The 17030-nt window shown below is 38.2% G+C and overlaps 1 protein-coding gene across 1 annotated transcript in view; it reads right to left on the reverse strand.

The window, feature by feature from the left end:
- Positions 1 to 2861: 2861 nt before the first annotated feature.
- Positions 2862 to 17030, reverse strand: part of SUSD5 (sushi domain containing 5) — a 41969-nt gene continuing 27800 nt past the window's right edge. The window contains exons 4-5 of the mRNA XM_032182223.1: positions 12644 to 12832; positions 2862 to 4135 (exon numbers count right to left, since the gene is read on the reverse strand). Coding sequence (XP_032038114.1) covers positions 2862 to 4135; positions 12644 to 12832 — 1463 coding nt within the window. The remainder of the gene's footprint in view (positions 4136 to 12643; positions 12833 to 17030) is intronic.

A 17030-nucleotide genomic window follows, 5' to 3' on the forward strand; every position in this document is an offset into this window, starting at 1 on the left:
ACACATCAATCTCTTAATGAATAGATATCATTATAAAATCATGCCTGATATTTCCACCTTTACTTTTTGCTTTCCTAACTTCAACCCACATCTGTCACTTCTAGCTCTTACTGCCTGTACTGAGCAATTCATCCCTGTATTTTGGCGTTATCATCTTCAGGTTTTGTATTTACTGTGCTGTATTGGTTGTTCTCCATCCCTACTGTCTTTGACCAGCCAAGTTTCACACACAAAAGGAGGTCTAAGTCTAACGTATCATTCATGGACTGTTTATCCCTCTTTTTTTTTTTTTTTTTTTTTTTTTTTTTTTCCCCGAACTCCATGAATCATTCTGGTAAAATAAAACCGTGACTACATGCAGATGCTGCTGCATAGGGATGGATGCTCTTCTGAGCAGAAATGAGATAGCAACCTAAGCTGAACACTTTTCAGCAAATTTTTTAATATCGAAGTGTCTTCTACAAGAATTATCCAAGTGACAGACTTGTCTTTTTTTCCATAAATACGTAGGTAAACTGGATGATTTGCACAAGAGCACACAGAGCTGCTTCCTTTCGCTTTTCTTTAACTTGATTTTTATTTAAATAGCTCCAAAGCATTGTGTTAATGTACATTTTTTTCTGGTTCATGAATAACAAGTATTTCTACATCTCAAATAAGATCCCTGTACAGTTTGTGTTTGAATTATATTTTGAGCCTCATTTTTACAGTTCAGTTCCTGAGACAAACAGTAAAGACTTGTCATTCTGGATAATACTTCACAGAATTGTAACACACATTTGTACCTTTCATTTAAACAATATTTTAATGTATGTTCCTGTGTTCATTTTCAGCATATTTCCATAAGATTAAACACAGTATATTTTAGTTGAGTTAACAGTCTCCATAAAGTTCCTTAGTGCTAAATCCATTGTTTTTTAAAAACTGCTGCATTAAAAAAAATTGTTTACAACATAAAATCTAGGTTATTTAATATTTTAGAATGCATTAAAAGCATATAGTCATGCATATGTCAGAGAACACAGTATTTACAAATCTGTACAGTTTTTCTGTTGTTCTTTAATTACTGTGGCTTTTTCCAGGCAATTATGTTTAACTCTTAACATGCTGAAGACAAATTCTCCAAGATATTGTGTATCTGTCGTTTAAAAAATCTTTGTTTTCCTTACCAGCATTGGAATTGATTGATGGATGCATGCATTGATGCCTGACGGGCCAAATTCTGCACTCCATTTCATAAAGTTAACTAACTTCCATGGAGTTAGAGGTGATTGCTACTGTGACTCAAGGCAGATCATGAAATTGGGTGGGCTCCACCGAGTCACCTTTTATTATTCCAGTATTTTGATGTGTTGAACTGCTTGAGCATTTTGGCTAAGGTTGTACAACATAGTGGCAGATGAATTCATTTCTGACCTGCAGATTATTCAGAGTTGTCAGTCTTTCTCCTTTTCATTCAGAAAGTTAAGGAAGAATATTTCATACTAAACACACCAGAACTGTTTGAAGGGATTCTAGAAAACATCTTCCTCCATCTTCCTCTATATGCACAATTATTTTCAAAACTGTTTGACATGGAACATGCTGTTGGAAAAGCCTCTATGTTTTCATGCAAACACCCAGTATAAAAGTCAACTTTTTGCATTTTGTCAAGTGGATGCAATTTCTCTCTTTCCGAAGTTTACCTTTAAGACTACAAAAAGCAGCATTCAAACCAGTTGCCCATTTCCCATCATCAATCGTTGCCCATCCCAGACACCTCTTCAGCTGACGAAAGAGCAGAATGGTGAAAATCAGTCATTTCACAGAACTCATATGGCAGAAATATTACATGTAGCTTCGGTTGCCAGACGTACTACTGGCTGTGAATTACAACTCAAAATCTTGGTCAGTAGCTATCATGCTCAGAAAAGCAACTGGCTTCAGATTAGGTTCCCCTGTAAGGTACTTCATCAATGTCTGTTCTGTAATATGACATTATAACACCTGAAATCAATGGTGCTCTGACTCCTCTCCTGCTGACATTAAAGGAAATATGGCCTTTGCAGTATTCTCTGAATTCCAGGGAGGCATCATCATTTCTATAAAAGGTTAGTATAAGAATGGCACTTCTTCACTAAGGCTAAAAGAACACCTTCCATAAAAATATCATAGCGATCCAACACTTTTGGCTTTTTAAATTCATTACACTGAAGAAAAGTACCTTAGTAATCATTGCAATACTATCCATTAAAGTATGGTAGCAAATAGTTTTCTTTTAAAGACATGTAAAGCAATAATTTGTTATGGTGGTTTATCCTGACAAACTTGGTCAGGTTCTCAAAAAGGAACGAACAGCAAATGTGTGGTTGCTCCAAAAACATCCTTCTCCCCTCCATTCCTCCTTCTTTCCCCATTCCACTGAGAATAGTCCAAGGAGGCCTGACCAGCCCTGCCATTAGATTGTAACCAGGTAACACAAAAATTAATCAATTAATCAATTAATCAATTAATAGGAGCAAAATGTAAAAGAGGAACAAATTGTAGGTGCACTAGCAAGCAAACCATGCCCTACTGATGTCTCCCAAAGACTCTTGTGATAAAAACATAATTTATATTATTTAGCTCTGAAAGGTCAGATATGCTAAACTGTGATTTCAATCAGATGAAATCTTTTCTGTCTTCTGTGTTCTTTTAATTTGTTGGGTTTTTTTTTGTTTGTTTTGTTTTGTTTTTTGTTGTTTTGTTTTGTTTTGTTTGTTTTATTTTGTTTTTTTCTGCTTTCTGCACTGCTGGATTTTAGTATCCAAGAGTCATGTGATCCTTCTAGCATCAATATGTTTTTCTTCTGATATCAAGCATCTCTCCCCAAAGACCCCTGGTTAGACTTTCTGCATTTCAATGTGTTGGTGGTGGTAGTGGTGGTAGCAGTGATGCCTGGGTTGACACCTTCCATTTAGTTTATAGATAGAATTTTTCTGCTGCCGTTTTTTGAAAAAACACACAGCCAGTACAGCTGCAACCAGTAACAAGCACAGAAGAATCACAATTACTGCTATGATAGCACCTTTACTTGACTTGGGGCAACCCTCTTCCTCACAAGGTTCAGAAGTGGGGACAGGGTTTTCTCCAAGGCCCTGGGTGAGATTTTCTTGCTCGGCTAATTCCTGGGGTGATGTGTCAGTAATGATATTTGGACCTGGTGCCGTGGTTGCTACTTGCGTTGGGTAGGCTGTTGTTCCTTTTGCTTCATAGGTAGTATGATCAAAGGGGCTGACCATCATAGAGGTTTCTGACGTGGATGTTTTTAGGCTGCTTATGTCCAACAGCATTGTTGTACCAGGCTCCTGAGTCACAGTTTCCAGAGATGTAGTTGGGTGGTCCCATGCAACATCATCATAACCTCTGCTCACACTGAAGTCCTCCAGACCACTCACTGATGTAGGTGGTACCGGTGTCTCTTTGGCCCCTTCATCATCTATCCTCGTTGTTGTTGCCACAATTTGTGTTAAACCTTCCTCTGGAACTGGGCTACCATTGCCCAATTTTCTAACTTCAACATGATTTGGTTGGTCAGTTGTGAGGACAATGTCTTCTTCTGTTCCCATCGATCCATCAACTTTATCCCCCTCCTCTTCATCATCCTCTACCACTTGTGTTACAGGATAGCCATCTAACCAAGACTCATCAGTAATGGCAACTCTGTCTATCTCTGCCTTTGTATCATTTGTGAGAATGGGTCCAATGGGGAAGTCCTCACTGTCATAAAACATTTTTGCACCAGGTTCATCATAGACTGTCTTCACTCCAATATAGTTATCACCCTCAGAAAACTGTACTTTAGTAGAATCATCTATCTCTTTCTCTGATTCAGGCTCACTGAAAGCCTCTGATGAAAACCAAAACAAATTTTTTTGGCTTAGGAGTGAAACAGGGGATTCAGTTGGTACCCTGCTTCCTTTTTCAGAAGTATCTGTGTCCTGAGTAACCCCTCTGGTACTTACAGTTCTTCTTTCCTCTGAATTCTTACTGAAGGAAGGCTGTTCTTGTTCCTGCTCAATTTCCTCTTTGCCATTGGCATGTTCATTCTCAACAACTGGTATTGATCTGTCATCAGGAAAATTATCTTCATAGTCAATGTGTGCCTCCGTTTCATCTAGAAAAGTTAAAAAATAAAATAAAACCCAACATTTAATTTCTTCAGAAAAGTGATGGAATCATTTGTTAAAACAGCTGTAAAGAAAGATGCAACGAGGTCTGATTTTTAGAGAGGATTTTTCATTCAGTGTTATTGTTTATTTGAAAGGGGGATTCTCCTCCATAAGCCTGATAGTCAATATGAACTTTAAAAAAAATTATGATAGGTGTCAATGCTAACTGCTAACAACTTGTGTTTCCAGATTTTAAAATGTACATAAATAACTTAGTTAGAGGATTTACTTAGAGGTTTCTTTCAGTTGCTCATTGTTTTCTCAAACATTTACTCTCCCTAACATGACTCTTTTCCAGACTTGAGGACAAATTTTCATTATTTTCAAGCAATAAATAGGTGTGGAGAGGAATGCATACTTGAATGTATTCAATTAATAACCGAACTTTTTTTTAAAGATAAAACCTTTTAAGTTTTACAGCAACTTCATCTGTTTTCAGACAGAAGGATTGTGCTTAGTACTCAGTGTTCACTTTTTCATCATTACAGTATTTTCCTGAAATGACCTTGGAGTTGCAGGGATAGGACACTTGGGGCCAAGTAAGCAGAGTAGTATTTCTCATTCCATAAGAGCTTTTCAGAACTGTCCAAGGAAGACCTCTGTCACCAAAACTGATAATGCTTTCTGCTTTTCTTCATCTGGAGAAAGAAAGAAAGCTTGAACCCCCAACTGCAAGGGTAGAGAACTCTGGCTCTAACACCTAGATATCAAGATAATACTGCCTGTTTCTCTTGGGCTTCTTATTTTAAGAAGCTGAATGTTACCAAAAGAGAGAGAGAGACAGAAAGAATAAAAAAGGAAAAAACAAAACAAACCATAACACAGAGTGCAACAGAGAGTTGGATTCATCACAAAGTTTGAGTTTGATTTAGAAATATTCCCCATGCCTTGCCAGACCTACCACTCTTAGTAAAATAGCCTTCAATCAAAGCATGAAACTAAGTGTTTGAATTTGAATGAAATAATGCATTGTAACTTATATTTCTTCCACTCTTCTAAACCTTAGCCCAAATGAAAACTTTTCCAAGCTAGACTACGTGGTTGATTTTCAGCTCACACCAGTTTTACTCCATAGAAAGTTGATATAATTGCTGAGATTTATGCTGGCATTAAAAGTCCTAGAAAATAGTGCCTTGGGATATGGAAAATAAAGCAAACTGATTAATGGTGATAATTTTTCTTTTTCAGAGAGTTTTTAGTCTTTTATGAAGTCAGCGAAGCAATAAACTGGGAATGACATGGGAAACAAGAAATTAATAGAAGCTGCATTACAAAACAATGCAGTCATAAAGCCTTATCTTTTTTCGTCTTCTTACACTCAACCGATTTTGAATCACATTTTCATCTGGGGCCCACCTCAATTTCTGAATGAGTCACATTTTCCTTGGAGACTCCTTTCCAGACTTCTGGCAGAGCCATATTTGGTCTACTCTTAAGAAAGATTAGAAATATTGTCAAACCAGTCTGACCAAAAACCACTTAGTGGTGATACAGCTCACACTAGCTTACTTTTTGCCAGAACAGCTTAAGCCAGGTGCCGGAACAGAATGAGTATTAGCAAAAGGTATTTTTCTTGGAATAGCATCTGGGACTGTCATAAAGTGAAATAGTTATGCTGAGGAAACTGAGATGTATGACATAGCCTGGAGAGAGTTAATACCTATGTGAAAGTTACTGTGCTGGAGAACTGGATGTGCTCAGGAGGTCCCCTCATCTCGCATCAAGGACACATGGTGAAGTCTGCACAGGATGCAGCAGGGCCAGCAATGGGTCTCTCTCCCTCCTGGTCCTGGTCTCCTCATCTGCTTGAATAATCCTCTAGATCCTCTTTGTCCTCTCCAAAGTAGGAAAAAAAAATCCCACATGGTTCAAAGACAATTTAACAGACTGGGAATCCTGCTATCAATGCAGAAAGTGTCCTTTATCACTTTTCTAATTTACCTCAAAATCCTTTTCCAACAACATTTCAGACTTTAGCTAATGACTACCTCTGAATACCAAAGCATTTTAACAACATATGTATGAAACTCTGTGTGGGCCATTGCTATGTAACATTTATAATAGCCATCAAATGCTAGTCTCACCTTGTTCCCTTGTCTTGCTCTCAAGGAATTTTTCTATCTGGTGCTGTCTTTACACAGAAACTTTGTCTCAGGCCACTTTATCCTCTTAGCATCCAGATCCCTTTTAGAAGTTGGTATCTGCCATGCCTGTTTTACTAAAATTCAAGACATCTTATAGCTGTCTACTGGATATACCTGAACAGCAACATCTTAATGTGAGAACTCACCACTTACCAAGTGTGATGTTCATTGGTTTCATTTTTGAGATAAATCACACCAGTCTGTCTTAACCTTTATGTTTTCTATACTTCTAATCACTTTTGCCACTCATTTATTTTTCAGACTAAAGTAATTCAGCTGAGGAGGAAACATGGATTTTTGTTATTGTGTTCTAGTGCACGCACGTACATCCATGAACAAGGGTTATATTCATGTGCTTGTGTTGTTTCCACTGGAACTATTATCTGGCTATCAAAATGAATAGGCAGCTAGCATTCATCTGATTGACTGGTGTGGACCATTGGTCAACGATTAATGACTGCAATAATACACTTTTTATACATTTGAAGCTCTGTCCCTTTAGTGCCTTTCCTTCAGTGTACTTTCAGTCCTATAGAAGAAAGTCCTGTGGAGACACATCAGGAAAGAGCGTGTAAGTCCTCCATCTATCAGAACATATTACGGGTTTGTTGAGCCATCAGTCTGCTGATTCATCAATCTGAGCCATCAAACCTGCTGTCTTTTGGGCTGATCCTGTATGTATAGAAATGAATTGGTGCTTTCTTAATGCTCAGCTGAGGAAAGAAAAAGCCCATTATAGTCTAAAGAGAGCCTGAGATTGAAGTTCATTATGTACTGCTTCTCACTGCATAAGGGAGTCTTGTTCCTTTTGACAATCAGATTGTGGTCCAAGTTGTAAAGCTGCTATAATGTATTTTCGTATGCAATCTCCTCTATTTGTATAGTTTATAGCAAAGACTATCAACATAACTAATGTTAGCTTATGGGATGCCAGAATGAAAGCAACTATTGAGCTCTCTAACCATCAAAAGAAATTACAGACCCCTTACTCTGAAGCTTTGATTTATATGATCCTGAATCGATTTACACAGTAATAATAATAGTCTATTCTTTCTTCTGGACCTCAGACCTTCAGCTGGGGCTTAGACTTAGTATTTACTGAGTTTGTTTTACCATGACAGTCTTTTAAATCAGCTGTGAGTGTGATTTTCCACGAACAGATTGCACAACATTTACACTTTTCTTTGCTCGCCTCATCAGTGCTTTCTAGAGCTTTCCAGCTCTATGAATTTCAGCCTCAGAACTGAAGAGCAGTGACCATAGTAGATTCAGCTCAACCTCTTATCCAAGTAGTTGTAACCTTTATTTGCATGCATTTTAAAAACAGCTAGCAACTGATTTACAAAAACGTTCACATCTTCCTTCCCAGCCAGGCAAGTCTGGTTTTAAGAAGAGCCAACACTGACATTAATTAGTTGGAGACTGAAATCTTTCTATATTTGGTCATTGTTATATCTTACCCCTCCTGTCCTCTGGCAGACTGAAGGATCAGTGAGTTTTGATTCACTGTCTGAGGGATTACAGAGGCTGAAATGAACATTTTCCAGCAACAGATGCTGAAATGGCATGCTGTCAAAGATGTGAAGCTCAATTAAAAGGTTAAATTAAAAATAATTAAATTATTTATTAATTATAATTAAATTATATATAAATAATATATACATATATAAATTATATATTAATTATAAATTAAAATTAAATTAAAATCCTTTTAATTTAGCTTTGTCCTTTTTGGGAAGCATCCAGTTTCAAAGAGTTTTCATCTCCTTCATCTTTTGATCCTTATTCATCTTTCACATCTTAATGTGAAAACAGTGACCAAACATAGAGACAAGCAAAATCAAAGAGTTTTCCACACTCTAGGATTAGTTTATTTTTTCTTCTAGATAGCATATTGGCATCCTAGCTCTATTTTGAGTGTTGTTATTTTGGACAACCATGAAGTGCACTGCATGTTTCATGGAAGTATTTTTGGAGTACAGGAAATTGAAACTTGTTTCTATGTAGACCATCACCATAAACATTTTTACTGTATAAAAACATCTTTATTCTAGGAATCTCAGAGTAGCTACAGCATACATTATAAATTTGGCATCTGTCTTTAAGGGTGGGAAGGAAAAGAGCTTTTACATGGATTTGCCTAAGATCAGTCAGGTTTGTAAACTACAAGTATTGATGCATAATATATATATATATATATTTGTATTTAATTGATGGATTTTCTAACTGCACAGTTGTACATTTACATCCTGTGTGCCAGAACGGACCATTTCTATTCTGACTGGATGAAAACAGAGAGGAAAGATGATCGTAAAGCTACTTCAATAAGCACCCATGTGCTATATTTAGCTGCTGGTAAGGTGATAGGTCCTCAACTCTGAATCTACTCTGAGTGTGCAACTATGAATGCAGAGCAGACCAAATTCTCTTAGACAAGCACAAGGAAAACCCAATTACTGATGCTTAGTCAGATATTCTGCTTGGAAAGCTGGGCAGCATGATGTGGCAGTTACTGGCTAGGACAGTAACACATAGCTGAAACACGTGCGCATCTCAAGGAGTTTTATGAAGCTGGATAATTACTATCAGTGTTTCACAGATAAGCTGGATAAGGTAACAGACAATATCATAGTGACTTGCCCATGGTCTCAGGATCATCACACAAGCTTTAGGAGCAGGCCTGATTTCTTTTAATGCTCTGATGGGTGTTTTCTCCCTGTGATACTGTTGCATTTGTGTAAAAGCATCAGGATGACCTCCCATTTCCAGCTGCTCACCCAAAGCAGATTTGGCACCAGGGAACTATATCATCTTACTGGCCTCTAAACATAACTCTTAGATGTTTGTTGTAGTGGCTTTACAATCATCTTTCCTCTGTTGTCAGCCGGTGAGAACAGAAATGGTCTCCTCTGCTAACAGGGACATAAATTGTGGGTTAAGTCCCATTACTAGCCTTCACGCCGGGGAAGTTATTCTTTTGCCTTCAAGCACTTAAAAATGGTTGTGTATGTCGTCTCCTGGAGCACTTAGCTAATAATTATTCTGTTCTCTGCTATAGCTCCCAAATATCTGTCAACTGTAAATCAGGCTTCTTTTAATTAAAATCTATTTTTTTCTTCTTCAATAAATTCTTTTATTTATTTATTTATTTTTAATAATGAACCATATCATCAATAAAACACATTTCAGTCTTCTTGTAAAGCTTCCTTTCTTAAAGAATTGTGATCAGGAGGGTTGAATAAATAATTAATGATTCACAGAACATGTATAGTGTTTTCTACCCCAGGTCCTTGAAGTGTTTTAAAAGCGTTAATCAAAGGCAGCTCCTCAGCATGATATCTACATATAAATAATTTTTAAAATCATAATCCACAATGTTACATCTGCTCCCAAGTTCCAGTGTTGATGTTTGTGATTTTACAGCCACATTTTCCTATTTCTTTTAAAAATATTTTTCTCTCCCCTGCGGCTATGTGAAAGGCTGAGGCAAAGCAGAGGAAATAGACTATTTATCCAGGGAAAACAGTGAAACACACACAACTTAAATGGCTTGACTCTTTCCTGTTTTTACTCTGGTGTAATGCAGTTTTATTTCTACATGTGATGAAATTGGCATTTTCACGGTGAAGGAAAAAGAAGTGTCAGCTTGGTGCACACTGTGGGAGATTCAGTCCCACTGGGTTATCAGATGTAGATTTTCTTTATCCCTTCTTTTCCTCTATATTCCCCCAACACCCTATCCAGTATTTCACTTAATCATCTCAATTGCTGTTTGCAATAACTGTTCTGGAAGCTGAAATCATTCAGGAAGACATCAGAAATGGTTTTGGTATCTCTACACCAATTGGTTGGTTTTGAATATCTGGTTCTCTGGTGCACAGACGTGACTCATTGCTACTATGAGCTACCTTTCCTCCTGATTATCCACCACCTGGTGGTATATATTCCTGAGTAAAAATAACTCCTTACAAGACCGTGGGCATTAAGAAATGTATAGGTGCTAAAATGGATGTGCTGACTCTAGCCCGTTTAGATTGCTTCACTCCAATCCAGTTTCCAAGGAGCATGTTCTTTCTGCTTGCTTAGTTGTTCAACAACTGCCCATTCCTTTGTTTAAGATGGATCTGTCTGACCACAAATATCACCTGAAAGATGTGATGCTCTCTCTGAAAAACAGTCTGTAAGACTATCTGACTACTATTCTTAAATATTGGAGAAATTCTGAACTTTATGCACAGAGAGGAGTAATGTGAGAAACAGAATGAGTAGGCAGAATCCTGACGGCATCCAAATTTGAATTCATAGTACTATTTAGTTTATCTCTAAACAAGGGGAAACTTCAAAATTTGTTGTAGAACCTAACACATATAAGGTAGATCTCTTTTTTTTTTATGTTTAAGTTAAAGAAATTCTATTTTTATAATTTCCCAGAGCTTTTTTTTTTTTTTTTTTTTTTTTTTTTTTTTTTTTTTTTTATAATAGTCCCATTCCTTGAGTCAAGCTATTTGGTAAGAAAATCCACTTTCATTCATCTTGAAGGGGTAAATATCTGAGTGGCTACTGTTGTGCTTGCCGAAGAAAATCCTGAAAGTGTGGTACATCTTAAAAATTCTATGCATTTTATTAAGGCAAGTTAAAATATATATATATATATATTTAACTTTTCCACCTCACTGCCTAAATGTAACCCAAGTTGTATGTCTGTAGGTTACTATCACTCTCCAATAGCCTTCTTCTGTGGTACAGTCAGCTCTATTAATATTTTTTTAATTTCCCTAACCTAGTAAAATGAAGTGGCATTTATCATACATATAAGGCTAGAAGTTCAGGAGTGCTGTAGCATGCAGCCGGAAAGGGCTAGTTAAACCTAAGTTCAGCCACACTGGCTCCTCACAAGCCAGTGGACAAAGCGTGGGATTTAAAAGATGGATAACCTTTGTATTACCCATTTGCATCCCAAATAAAAATTCAAGAACACCTGAAGGACAGTCATCCCAATTCAACCTAGTGATGAAATGGCACAAAAGTGAAACTTCAAAAAACACAATATGAGGGCTGTACTAGCAGCAGTTCTGAATATGCTAGCAGATGTGCTTTTCACAGACCAAGTTTTCCTGTAAGCGTGTCCCACTGCAGCTGGAGCTGTAGGCACCCAGCCACCCTCACCTTGGTCCAGAAGCCCAAACAGCCTGCACTGGAGGCTTGGATTCTTCTAGCCACCTCATGTCATGAGCTGCAAATACAAAGAAGCAGGGGGATTTTGCATATGGATCTGCTGTGCCCTTGAAAGGTATTGGCCCCTGTCTCTGTGGGGTGTTTTCTCTTTTCCATAGGGGACAGCAGCATGCAGCAGCATGTGAAAATATAAGGCTGGTGACCAAGTGATGAAGCCACAGACAGCATCAGCATGACTACTGTAAGGAAAGATGCTGTTTTGTGTAGGCCATACTTAGCGTCTTCCTACAAAAAGATACTGGCTTTTCTCTATACTTTAGGTTTCCAAGGGCAAGAATAAACACTGAGTTTTCATTTCAATAGCCTGGTCTGCAGCAACTTTGTGGCTTCATGTGAAAATAAACAGAGCAGAGGACAACAGCTACATTGTACACTATCTGGTAAACAATGTCTTTGGCTCACGGACACTGCCTGGGCATGACTTTTAAACTACTCTGAAAGAAATACCTTTGATATTTGTTGTAACATCAGTAGCAATCCCTTTTCTTGAGTAAACAAAGCAAGTACATGGAAAAGTTACAAAGCTCCTTCAGGATCCGAATGAACTCTTTGAAGATCAGAAAAAAATGATTTGCAGGAAAGGGCTGATTTTGCTATTAAATACCCGAATGAAGGATCTTCCCATAGCATTATTTCCACTAACTGAAAATAATGTTCAGTACTAAAGAAAAGGTGTATTGTGGGAAAGATAAGGAAGATGGTGGTGTAGAAGGTAAGTGCTGAATGATAACCTTAGGAAAAAAACTTGCAGTGAATCCCTGAAATGGGTTCAGCAGATACGGCAAAGATAAACATAGAAGAAAACATTCCTTTTTGTTTTATTTTAAATAGCTCCTGCTATCCAAATAGGAACTTTCTGCACATCCAAGTATGAGTAAGTTGTCATCTGCTATGGTTTACCATGATGTCTTTGAACAGCATTCTGAAAGACCCACTGGGCCAGCAAGACTTGTTCAGCAAGACCTTCACTGGGACGGTAGACCCAGGAGACATCCCATGTAGCCTGAAACCACCTTGGCTGGGCTGATCGGAGGCCATGACCATCCGGAGGGGTGCTCCACGTGCCAGGCTTACCTTTGACACAGGCCTGAACCTGCCCGTACCACTCCCCGCAAGTGTCGCAGAGCAGCGTGAATGCCGCCTCCTTGTTGCCCATGACGTACCCCTGAGCACAAACATACAGCAGCTCATCCCCCATTTCAAAGCCGGTATGGCCGTGCAGGATGGTGTGAGGGAAGGATGGCGGGTCCCCGCATGGCTTGTCTGAAAGGATAAAAGAAGCCAGATTTTAGAGACCTCTCAATGGTCTTTAAATACAGTGCTAACAGAAGGGCTAAAATAACCCCGGGGACAAACCTACAGAAACAAATACCTCTTAACTGATTCACACTCTTATGCTCCTTCATAACTATTTTCAGTTGTAATTGGGAAGGTATATATTGGGCTATGATCGTGATGTGATAGCTGTGATATTACTGGTGCATAAAGTTACTGATGTGCAACACTAACACATCTAGTGGGGCTTAGTTTCCCATCAGTCAGAACAAGTCAGGCTATAGCTGTCTTCTCTGTCTGTTTCCACAGAGGTTAATAAAGGCTTGGGTAGGCTGGGACTGGAAAGAAAAGCTTGGACACTTTTTTTTTTTTCTTAACAGCAGAAAAGGTTGTGTAATTGTTCAAGACTGGTGCTTTAGTAACTACTAGATGGAGAAATGACCCAGTCCATGTTCACAGAAAGGAAATGCTGAGATGGACACAGCTTCTAGTCTTCCTCAAAATCAAAATTTTACTTTATCCCTCATAAGAGATAGCTAACATAAAATAAATGGTTAATAAATGGTTACTTGTGCTCTTCAACTTAACAGAATCCAAGGGTAACACAGCTTTGCTCTCTGTGAGCTAAATTTATCATGAGAAATCTGAAAATATGTTGTTTGATAATATTTCTGCTAACAGCATAGAGATCCAGGAAGTAAAAATTACAATAAGCAGTATCAAAACGGATTTTCTTTTTTTTTGTTCTGCATCACAGAAACACAGATAGGAACCATCAGACCTCTGTCAATACTAGTGTAAACTGAAGTTTTAACTTTCAGTTTCAGGTTTGAACAGTCTTGGCTATTGTCAACAATGTGAGTTGAGGTCTTCTAGAGAACTGACCGGCACTGCAGCTTCTCTTCTCTCAGAGGTCTTCCCTGAAGAGTGGTTTGACATGACACCTTGTTCTCAGTATTTGTCACCATCCTTTTTATAGTAGAACCTCTTGGTTACAAGAAAACAACCAACCAAACAAACAAAAAAAACTGCCACCAACAATTCCACAGTACAAGAACATGGTCTTACCAAGAAACCCAATGAAGTGTGCAGTGTTAGTAAAAATAAACTCTTCTATATTCTTTTTCAAATATATATTTTTCCCCCAATGGTTCTAGAACACTTATTGACTGTAGAAGAAAAAACAAGTATTCCACTTGCCAAAATAACTGAAGATTCAAAACATGCTTTGTCCTGATGCAGACTGAAAATAAAAAGGCTAATAGGTAGCAGCTCAGGAGTCCAGGATATGGGAAACTCAGAGTCAGATCTGTGTTCAAGTATCAATCTCTCCTGTTGAAATAGTTTGTCTGCATACAAAAATCTAATGACTTAGGTGGCTAAGGAAAGGTTATGTTCATTGAAAAGCTTTTTTTTTTTTTTTTTTTTTGGAAGTTGAAAAAATGACCTCCAAGTCCATAGGAGTCTTAAACTATGCTCCTAAAAAGTATAAACATTTCCAGAGAGCACCCCTGCTACTTTGCTCAAGCTTGCTTTTAGGACAACATCTACACAAGAACAACATTTCCATAGACACCATTTCATATCCAGGGTTTTGAATGGGCAATAGTTTTGATGGAAAAGAGTATTTTTTCCATCTAATTTCTGCAAAAGTTGAGGCTTACTAGGGATCAAGCCCTTCCAGTCCCATAGATAGCCTGTATAGATATCTTGCCTGAGTTCCAGAGTTCCCATCACCTACACACTTCTGATCCAGGCATGGGTAAATACATGCTTATGTAGTAATATGACCTGTTTGTGTTGACTGTCATTTACTTCATAATGAGATGAACATTATGTGATAAATATCCACGTTCTGTTAAAGTTATTTTGGATCAGGATTTTAAAAATTATCTGATGTCTAACCACTTCTTAACCAGGTATGCTGAAAAACATCTGCCACTAATTTAAGGGACACACTACTGAAGTCAAAGCTTTGAAGTTTATTCGCCATACTGTACACATACATATATGGTCTAACACCTTCAAAAGTTAGTGGGAGTTATGCATACATACACAGAAAAAACAAGCTCTTGAGGCTACACAAAGCTCAGTTTATGTAGTCTTATGTAGGTTTGGCATCTGAGGAAGTAAAGAGTAGTTAGCAGCTAATGCATTTCCTGTGAACTGGTAGGATGAATAAAACTTGATGTGGATGAAAGGAATAAAAAATATTTTATTGCCTCATAGGAAGGCTACAGACCCCTGCATTTCATATACTTTATTTATGCAATCACTTTCATCAGAACAAATGGGAGCTGTGTGTCTGCTCTGAGACAAGAATTGGTCCCAAGGTTGTATAGAACAATTATATGTCAAAGAGTATTATTATCTACAAAGCCTTGCTGTTTATTATGTTGGCCAAAGGAAGCAGAAAAATAAAGCTTACATTGATTAAATATATTTACATTATGGCAAACACAATCAAAAACCCCACTATAATCTTCCAAGAAGGAAAGCAAGCTGAAGGGAGCTTTACTGTAAAATTTGGCAACAGATGTGGTAACAGAATAATGAGATCCTGAAGGAGCGATCTGGCTGTTGTGTATAAATTGAAAGAAAAAGAGAGATTTTAAAGACATTCCTGGACAAACATTGTATATGGAACTGTTGAATCTCTCTTATGAAACTTAGTAATGTTGTGTCTTTGCTGCAGAGCATACTGAGTAACAGAGTGGACAAGACTAAGTAACAACCAATATCCCACAGAGACATACTCCAGTTCTTGCGTTTATTTTGCTATAGTATTCTTTTGTGTAAGAAGTATGGAAATTTTCAGGGTTTCATTTGATGGATCTCAGTCCTGCTGCAACCTCAGTTGCTATGACAATTCCTTCTCAGCATTTTATCTAGCCTGCTCATTCTGGTACACGCACAGAAGTGATACTGGCTTAGAAGCTCATCAGACCGAGCCACTTCTGGGGACACACTTCAGTTTTTTGTTTGTAGTCCTTGTACCAGGAGATGGCAAAACAAAGATTTATTTGGACGGACAGCCCGTGCCCAGTGTTGGCATTCAAGCAATTTTCTTCCTGGAATAGAGGAAGCAGATCTAGGCCATGAAGCGTGACAGAAGGTGTGTTGGCAGCAGCTTGTCATTTGGAGGAACAGCAGTGGTCTTTAACAAGGCGACTACAGAGGTTACCTGGAGTGGTGACTGTGGTAGATGAGGACTGGGCTCTTCCTCTGCTGAGTGGGTGCTCTCCATCTGGAGTACTGCTTTTCACCTCCTCTATCCTTCCATAATCAGAGTATTTAGTTGATGTTTGCTAAAAGATGATCCTGGTGTACGCTCCCAATTACAAGAGCCTGATGTGCTGGATTATTTTCCCTCAACACTCTGGCCCCATCCAGAGGTTCTTACATTCTGCCCGCTTGTGCAAGATTACATCTACACGCTTGGAAACTTTGAGTCCAGCTCTGAAAATCATGACCCTTGCTAAGTTTACCTCAGAGAGATCTGGTGTCCTAATGTCAGCTGAAAGCAGAAGACTTGGCAGGTGACCTTCTGGATGACATTTTATTAAGAAGAGATGTTGCAAATCTGACCCACATATTGGCAGTGATGTCAAACACCTAACAGGACCTAAATGGACAGTTGAGCTCTAGTAAGCAAGGATGGATTAGGTTATGCCTTAAGAAAGCACAGCACAGACACATGGAAATGTGCAAGTGCACAGAAGAGCCTCATGTCAGCAACAATTTGACATAGAGTGTTTTCTGGAGTAACAATACCCACTGCAGGCATGGAAGAAGTCAATATATACAAGCGGACTTCAGGATAGAGGCAACCACTGACAACTGAGCAGGAATAAATGGCAGAGAAAGAATTTAAGTGTCTGGCACAGATATGTTAGCCAGGGCTAGTGCTGATTCTGGCTACAGACCTCTCAAGAGACTTAGAAACTGTTTTTTACAAGGATTTAAGATGCCTCTTGTTAATTGATTTAGCACGTTCAGTCTTGAATTATAGCCCCTCTGAAGAGTAAATTTAACACCAAACCATGTGTGGAAAGGAGTTTGTGACAAATGATTTCTGGCAAGAGTCAACACAAGTCACTTTAAGTAAACAACAACCCACCTCCCCAGTCCAGAAGCAGTTTCTCTATTTAAGCTCCATGCATCTCATCAGTTTGTAAAGGTTTTT

The sequence above is a fragment of the Aythya fuligula genome, chromosome 2 (assembly GCF_009819795.1).
Source record: "Aythya fuligula isolate bAytFul2 chromosome 2, bAytFul2.pri, whole genome shotgun sequence".
Lineage (NCBI taxonomy): Eukaryota > Metazoa > Chordata > Aves > Anseriformes > Anatidae > Aythya > Aythya fuligula.